Here is an 8,674-nt window from a genome sequence, read left to right on the forward strand (position 1 = left end):
CACACACACACACACACACACACACACGTTAAAATAGACAAAGTGCACAACACTCCACCTGTAAAGACCATTTCACAGTACATTCTAAATGTGTCTAGTGTGTTTCCTGTTGCAGTTAGGGGACCTTTTATGGAAAGAAGAGTCAATACTCATCACATGCATCATTGGTGTCAAACCGGTAGTATTTGACATGTATTTGACTGTCAAATACAAACAGCGGTTGGGGGTGGCACTAGCTCAGGCCGCAGGGAGTGGGTTTTGGAACCAGAGAGTCACTTGTTCAAATCCCAGTTAGAGAGATGTAAGTTCACCTCCTGGGCACTGCCAAGGTGCTTTTGGGCAAGGCACCAAACCGCCCAGGGTTATAGTCCAGCACTGGCAGCCAACTCACTCTGACATCTCTCCATTTGTGCAAGAATAAGTCCTGAGCATGTGTGTGTATTTCAGACCTCAAAGTGCAAATTGTAATTACCCCACAGGAGATCAATAAAAAGTACAAATTAAATTAACCATCAAACTGTAAGAGATATGGATGGCTAACAAGTCAGCTCTATCAATAGTGTTTCCTTTTTATTGTCAGAAGGTGGTACTGATCGCCAAAGTTGATATGCCTCTATAAATTTGGATCTCTTTCAATTAAAGCTGTAATATGAAGTGCCGGTCTCCCCCGTGGAGGAGTTCTAAGTAATGACAACAATTCTGTTGGTGCATCCACATGATACAAGCCTTCTGTGAATGTACTTGACCGCCTGGAAATTTAGAGTTCTCAAGAGAGCACAATTAAAATTTGCTCAGCTAGTTACTCTGGCACTGAGTCATGCTGCTCATTAGCTGTACCCTTGTAGCCGAGCAAATCACATCAGTACATCTGATATACATAGGTGGGCCATAGGCGAGCTAAACAGATGACGGCATATGGGGCTCTGCATTCCTCACCGCGTGGGTTGTCGTTTTGTTCCTAGTGTTATCCAATTACGTGCAGTGAGATTTTCAAATGCATGCTTGGTGCCGCCCCTCAAGATGGGCGACTTTCATTACTCTTAATCTTTTGGATTTGGGTCTGGATTTCCAGGCTAATACTAACCCTGAGTTTATTTGAATCATCTGTACTCACATTTTCAGGGATAGAAGGGAGACTTCTGGGGTCTGGAGCGATGAAGTATGGAACCTGGGAAAATCAAATGAAACAAAACATTAACAAGAAAACTGATTAAATATAAAGGACGTTTTTCTTGCTTTTAGCTGGCTTCAACATCATGCTGACATGAATGTTACAGGATCAGACTTTAGGTTTCCCTTCTAAAATTCTGTGTCGATTAGATAAAGCTGTTACGTTAGATAAGCTAATTCCTTACTGTAACACAAACTTAGATTCATAATCTTTAAGATTTTTATCTAATATAACCCCATTTTTGTTAGTATTTATAGCGGCATTTTTATATAATAGCCATTCAAAATGTTTATTCTGTATTTATCTCTCAAAATAGAAGTTGTCATTGTCAGTGGCAGAGTTTGCCATTCCTGCACTGGATTCAAATTGCCTTTCCTATTAAACACTATATCAGAACTGTATTAAGTTACTGCTAATGCAAACCACAATCCTTGGACCTTAAGTATTAAACCACAGTTGCTGTTACCACGGAAACCACTTGTGTTGCCAAATCAATCATGACTTAAATTAAGTGAATTAATACCTAAATCATATTTCTCAATTTTAGCATTGCAATGTTTTAGATGAAAACATGTTTCTTTTGAGTGGAGGATTTATTATTTTGGAATTAATCTTAAAACAAAATGCCACAAGGCCTTTCTCTTAAGACAAAATATTTGTTTTGGGGTCTGGACAATAATGGGTTATTCATGGATTATGGATACATACAGTTACTAGCTCGAAAGGTTACAATGAATGGCAGACGTTAGTGCAAATCATGTTAAGTTTGGTTTAAACATTTGATTAGACAGGTGAGTGACACACATCAGATTTAGCCATCAAGCGCAGACAGCTAAAGTTTTCCAGCAGGAGTTAGTCTGTGTCAGCTCAGCCGTTATTCCAGACCACATGAACCCCTGTGGGACTCACCCCCTCTTGTCCCTCTGGGTGACCAACAGGATGGGACACCTCTTTGCTGACCAATAGCTGCTCTCCCTCAGAAAAAAAACACAATGTGCTAACCACTGACAGAAAACAGCCACAAAGTCAAGTGTGACTCCCGGTTCTCCTTTGATAGTACGATATTTACCATTTGCAGAGTGACAGATCCAGCTGCCAGTGGTAAGGGCTGCTTGTAGAGTGCAGCTAGCAACGCTTTCATCTCATTGGTCTGTTAAGAAGATGATGGTCGTTATGTTAATGGTAGTCAAGCTTGAGTAGACTAATAGAAGAGCATGAAGAACAGACACAAGCAATGGAAAGGAAACTCACCTGTCCTTTCGTGAGGCAATCAGCCAAGTTGTTAAGAAGTTTGTAAAACACTTCAAACCATGGAAGATAACTGTAATCATATTGAATAAAATGGTATTCATCACAATGTCAAATGTATGGTTCAACTTGGCATGAGAATAGCCCTCTCACACACATTCACACACTATCACACAGATGTACCTGAGTATGCAAAGGCAGGTATGTGTGTTATTGGTGAGACGACAAAAGCCAAACCGCTGGCAGCCCTCGAGGTCAGTCAAAACAAAAGTAAAGTGCTGCACAGCCACTCCCTCCCTCGCTCTGTACAGATGAATGTAGAGGAAGGTGGATATATAGAACAACAGACAGGCTAAAAATACAACCTAGAGTGAAGACAGTTTATACTCACCTTTGTATGTCATATGGGAAGCAGAACCTGGGCAATGTTTGACAAGACTCCTGGAGTGGGATACAATTGTGTATGTAAAATGGGAAGTGAACAGTCTACAGCCATGATAGAGACTCTGTGAGTATGTACACAGCACTGCTTGGATCACCAAAGTTTATACAATTAATCATGAGGGGGATATGAATGTCAGTACCAAATTTCATGATAATCCATTGAATAGTTGCTGAGATATTTCACTCAAAACCTCATGATAGAGCTAAATGAAAGCTCAGGGGTTCACCAAGGTCAGCAGGATTCATCCTCTGAGGACCCGGAATGTTTGTAAAAACATTTTATGCCAAGACTACTACAAAAGTGGATTCCAACCATTATAACTTTCTGGGCATAATGTACAATATTGAGACATTTCAATCTGAACTAATGAGGTGGACTGACCAACCCACAGTCCAACCAACATTGCAATCCCTGAAGTCACACTGCTATCAAGGCTAAAACCAAGATAATTCAATAAAAAATGATACATCCACCAATCAATTAAATACTTTCTATGAGCATGAGACATGAGTTACTACCTCATCGCTGAAGTCCTCTGGAAATTGAAACAGAACACCAGGATCTATAACATGAAAAAGAATGAATGACTGAAGAAACATCATGGCTAACACCCCCAAAAAACTTAATTTACAATGTAGAGAAGCAAAGGGTTTTAAAGCTATAGTGCGTTGTTTCTGTTGCCCTCATGAGGAATTGTAAGTAATGTAAACAAAACTGTTGGCAAGTTCCAATGGTACAAGCTTTAAGTGACACACCCCCTTCACACATTTGCTTGTGACCAAGGAGGACACAGAGGATTAAAAAACCGTGACATTTCAGAAGAAGTAATTATCTTCACTTGAGTTTCTGTTTCTGAAAAGACACTGGACGACACAATCTTCAGAACATAGCCATAGTGAGAAATACTGAGAGAGTTGTTGGGAGCTGATGGTCTTAATTAGCTTTGTAGCAACTTATTTGGCAATCAACAATCACTTGAATGTAACGAACTTTCATTAATATCAAAAAGTTACGCACTGAAGCTTTAAGGCAGTAATGAGTGAAAAAAAATGTTGCAACAAATTATTGAAATTGGGCAAAATAAATAAAGACTTTAAGTCAACAAAAAGTATTTGAAATTTTTTGCCCCTTCAGCCCACAACCAGCTGCTCAGTAAATACCACAACACACTCCCATCTGATTCGAGTGTGACTAGACCGGCTGTGTGGTTTTTCTGATCACATGACAGGAAGTATGAGCAACTCAGCTTGCAGCAGAAACATATTTGAGTCTCATCATCTTGTATTTGTTTTTATAGACAACACAAAAATTAGTGTTGCTTTTTTAAGTTTGAAGCGATTTTCAGATGGCAGACAACAGTCAGATTGGTGCAGTGAAAATGATAAGAAGAAGATGAATAGAGTCACAGGATAAATTTGAGGAACAATTTGAATCAACTTCTCTGTTGCTGACAAATCACTCTGCACATCAAAATGGTTCTCCAACAGACAGCACACTTCAAGTACTCTAGGCTGAAACACAAGCTGGGAATCATAGTAATTTCAAATACTACATTGGCAGGTGTGCAAGTGAATATGAAGCCAGAGGACTCACCTTTGTCTCTGGCTACGGGGCAGGTTGCTTCAAAGAACCAGTAGAAGGTCCGCTCTGGGTTTTCTCTGACAGGAAAGAGATTCACAGCACTGATGTGAGATTATACATTCACTGTTTAATCCTCCAAAACATGTCCTCATTAATGCTTAGACATGCAGTAAATTTGCCCAACATTTACATATTACTCAAATTAATTTCCCCAAACCTACAAACTATCAGGATGTTATGAACCAGAGGTGCTGATAAGGACAAAGGTAAACTGGGATAGAGAGAGGTAATTGCATTGGTGGACTGTTAATAACTACATTTACTCAAGTACTGTACTTGTACAATTTTGGAGTACTTACTTGAGTATTTCCATTTAATGTTACTTTCTACTTAAATACATCTCAGAGGTAAATATTGCACTTTGTATTTCACCACATTTATTTGTTAACTTAATTTCTAGTTACTTTGCAAATTGAAATTATTAATACAAAATATAAGTCAACTATTACCTGATGTTATTATACATTAAACTAGCCAGCAATATATGAAGTAGTTTTAAAAAGTGCGGATTATGCAGAATGACCCATTTCAGAACAATAGACGTATATTCTAAAATGTTAAGATAAGTATTGATGTATTAATGTGTTCACGTGATCAGTTTGAGTAAACTTTAAACGCAGTGCTTTTAGTTGTACAAGAGTATTTCTAAACTTTATTACTGATACTTTTATTTAATTAAAATATATGTTTCTCCACCTCTGGTTAAGTGTGATTAAAGTATTCAAGAGTTGTTCATACGCAACAAACACAGATGAACATTCTGCTCTGTTCTGAAGAAGTTCAGGTTGATCATGAAGTGTATGGCAACACATAAAGGGCAACAGACTTGCTGCAGGAAACTTCCTGTGCAGTTGTGAGAGGAAGTAATAAAAACCACAAGAACAGAGTGACAGGAAGAGTGATGATGGAAGTTGATCAAAAGTGACATGATTAACTCACTTCATTCTGGAGCCCATGTTGTCTGGATGTGTCTGTGTCCATGTGTTTGTCCAGGAGGGCAGAGATCTTCAGCAGGTGTATAAGATGATAGTCATTACTCTGATGTAGCAGTGGTGCAAATGGAGGCAGACATCAGCGGTAGCAGCAGTCTGCACTATCAGCGCAATCGGAGTGACAGAACACTTCCTGATCTATGTGAGTATCTGTACACATACGTACAGTGTGACGTCTGCTATAAGACCACCTCTCTTAGATCTCAGCATTCATATTCAATTCTCTTAGAGTTCCAATATACAGTTGTGTTCAAAATAATAGTGGTCCAACATCACTAACCTTATAAATCATATTTTTTGGTAGAAGTGATATTTCTACATTGCCAATAATTTATTAGTAAGTGTTGTAGAGTCATACGCTAACAGACCCAACAGTCATGACATACATGCTGCTCATTCTGTGTAATTGAAAGGAGCATGTTCAAATTAATTGCAGTGTTGTGTTCAATTAGTGAGGTGATTGATTCTGTAAAGAAACAGGTGTCAATTATGGGAAATATTTAAGGAAGGAAGGGAGCAAATGTTGTGCATGCTGGTAATAGTGCATTTCACACTGAAATACTCAGCAAAATGGGTTGTAAACATTGTTCTGAGGATCAGCGGACTTTGATTAAAAAGTTGATTGGAGAGGGTAAAACTTATAAAGAAGTGCAGAAAATTATAAGCTGCTCAGCCAAAATAATTTCAATTGCCCTGAAATGGCATCCAAAGCCTGAACAACGTGGGAAAAAAACGGTCAACTACTATTTGAATAGATCGAAGAATAGCCAAAATGGCAAAGGCTCAACACATGATCAGCTCCAGGAAAATCAAAGAAGACTTAAAGTTACCTGTGAGTACTGTTACTATCAGAAGAAGGCTATGTGAAGCAAAGCTATTGGCTAGAAGCCCCCCACAAAGCATTGCTGAAAAAAAGACACGTACTGAATTGGTTGAAATTTGGTTCTAGGGGCCGGAGACTGTTTGTCCGACCACCCCCATGCACTGAATTCAAGCCACAGTACACTGTGAAGACAGTGAATCATGGTGGTGCAAAAGTCATGTTATGGGGATGTTTCTCATACTGTAGTGTTAGGCCTATTTATGACATACCAGGGATCATGGATCAGTTTCAATACATCAAAATAAAAGGTCATGTTGCCTTATGCTGAAGAGGAAATACCTTTTGAAATTGGTCTTTCAACAAGACAATGACCTAAAACACACCAGTAAGCGGTCTAAAGTCTTGGTTCCAGATGAACAAGATTGATGTTATGGAGTGGCGAGCCCAATCCCCGGACCTCAATCCCACAGAGCACTTGTGGAATTACATCAAAAATGCTGTTTCTGAGGCAAAACCAAGTAATGTAGAGGAATTGTGGAATTTAGTTTAGTCCTGGGCTGGAATACCTGTTCACAGGTGCCAGAAGGTGGTTGACTCCATGCAATATAGATGTGAAGCAGTTCTTCAGAAATAATGGTTGTGCAACTAAATAGAAGTGCAGTGATTCAAAGTAAAGCAAACCCTTGAGACGTTTTTCAGTTCATCAGTAAATGTTTGAGTTTGTAAAGAAAAAGGCAAATACTGCTATTTTTTTTAACAGCCTAATATTCCTTTTTCTTCCCTTTCTGTAATGGTATAAAACAAACCTGATCAATTTTGGTCATATTTTGATTTGGAACTGAATATGCAGTGTTCCAAATGCATTGATACTATAGAATTAAAGCTATTCTAAGGATTTTGAGCATTATTCACTTTTTCTAAACACACTGCTATTATTCTGAACACAACTGTATGTTTGTTTTTTCCTGTTTTAACACTAAGACTAGATCTTCTCATTTATTTAAAAAAAGTAGCAGCCAACAAGTCAAAAGCTTGCTAGCTTTCAGTTACAAAACACAAATCGTGTGTATCTGCATGAGCAGCTAAAGTACTTATTAGTAGAAATACCACTTCTGTTTTGTGACCTCAATGAGATTTGCATTGAAAAAAATTCCCTTCATCAATACACTTTTGATATAATTTTTCATAAGACAAAGGGTCTTGACATTCATTATTTTGTATTCTACTGATGTTGAGAATCTTTTCATTGCTTTCAAAATCCTCTTTTTTTTAATAAAAGAGGACATTATGACGTGGTGTTGCAGGTTTCATAGTGAAAAAGAGCAAACACAGCATCCACATCCTGCTCAGAGAGGCACTAAACTCAGGTCTCATTACTGTCTCCTAGTGGCGTTCAAGCATAACTGCCTAATCTGTAGACAGACCATTCAGGTCTCCATTTTGGTTTGCCTTCAGACTGTGACATCTCACGTAAACCTGGAAACCAAATTGTGCTTCATTAAAAGGTTTTTGATAATCTGTTTGGTCTTTAATGTATGCATGAAACTTAATGTATCACACAGAAGAACATCAAACACACAAAGGGATATTTTCCAACAAATTTATTTCAATCAATTACAAATTAGACAAGTGTTGAAATGCGCATGATTTCAGCGGTTTAATTGAATACTTGGCCCAGGTACTGAAATGATAGTGATAAATGAGCATAAACAAGAAAGCTACTGACAAAAGACCAAAAGCACACCTGTGTTAGCAACCTCTATATGAGCACTGAGACAGGAGAGTCAGTTTCATTTTGTGAATCAAACTCTGGCTGGAGGAAAGGGAAGGAAGGAAGGAAGAAAAAGGAGAGGCATTACGAGAATAAGAGAACAGGGAAATGAGAGTACTGTTAAACAAAAGTCAGATAAAAAGAGCTGAGTGGGAGAGTAATAAGTGGATGGATGGTTGGATACAGTTATAACCAGTGCAGTTGAGAAATGATTTTAGCCTTAGGCCACCTCCTCTTCTCCCTCCTCCTCAAACTCTCCCTCCTCAGCCGTGGCATCCTGGTACTGCTGGTACTCAGACACTAAGTCGTTCATGTTGCTCTCCGCCTCTGTGAATTCCATCTCATCCATGCCCTCGCCGGTGTACCAGTGGAGGAAGGCCTTGCGGCGGAACATGGCAGTAAACTGCTCAGAGATGCGCTTGAACAGCTCCTGGATGGCCGTGCTGTTACCGATGAAAGTGGCGGCCATCTTGAGCCCACGGGGTGGGATGTCACACACAGCCGTCTTGACGTTATTGGGGATCCACTCCACGAAGTAACTGCTGTTCTTGTTCTGCACGTTCAGCATCTGCTCGTCCACCTC

The 8,674-nt window shown here is 39.1% G+C and overlaps 1 protein-coding gene and 1 pseudogene across 2 annotated transcripts in view; both read right to left on the reverse strand.

Annotated features, from left to right (window-relative positions):
* Positions 1–5,635, reverse strand: part of dennd1c (DENN domain containing 1C) — an 11,301-nt gene extending 5,666 nt beyond the window's left edge. Inside the window, exons 1-9 of one of the 2 annotated variants that reach the window (XM_032533426.1) lie at positions 5,445–5,635; positions 4,458–4,522; positions 3,383–3,426; positions 2,811–2,860; positions 2,603–2,722; positions 2,423–2,492; positions 2,241–2,321; positions 2,081–2,146; positions 1,115–1,168 (exon numbers count right to left, since the gene is read on the reverse strand). In XM_032533426.1, coding sequence (XP_032389317.1) covers positions 1,115–1,168; positions 2,081–2,146; positions 2,241–2,321; positions 2,423–2,492; positions 2,603–2,722; positions 2,811–2,860; positions 3,383–3,426; positions 4,458–4,522; positions 5,445–5,461 — 567 coding nt within the window. In that variant the 5' untranslated portion in view covers positions 5,462–5,635. The remainder of the gene's footprint in view (positions 1–1,114; positions 1,169–2,080; positions 2,147–2,240; positions 2,322–2,422; positions 2,493–2,602; positions 2,723–2,810; positions 2,861–3,382; positions 3,427–4,457; positions 4,523–5,444) is intronic. The other variant, XM_032533435.1, reaches the window with a different exon arrangement.
* A 2,271-nt stretch (positions 5,636–7,906) lies between these two features.
* LOC116700339 (tubulin beta-4B chain-like) overlaps positions 7,907–8,674 on the reverse strand; it is a 3,364-nt pseudogene continuing 2,596 nt past the window's right edge.

This window comes from Etheostoma spectabile, chromosome 2 (genome assembly GCF_008692095.1).
Source record: "Etheostoma spectabile isolate EspeVRDwgs_2016 chromosome 2, UIUC_Espe_1.0, whole genome shotgun sequence".
Lineage (NCBI taxonomy): Eukaryota > Metazoa > Chordata > Actinopteri > Perciformes > Percidae > Etheostoma > Etheostoma spectabile.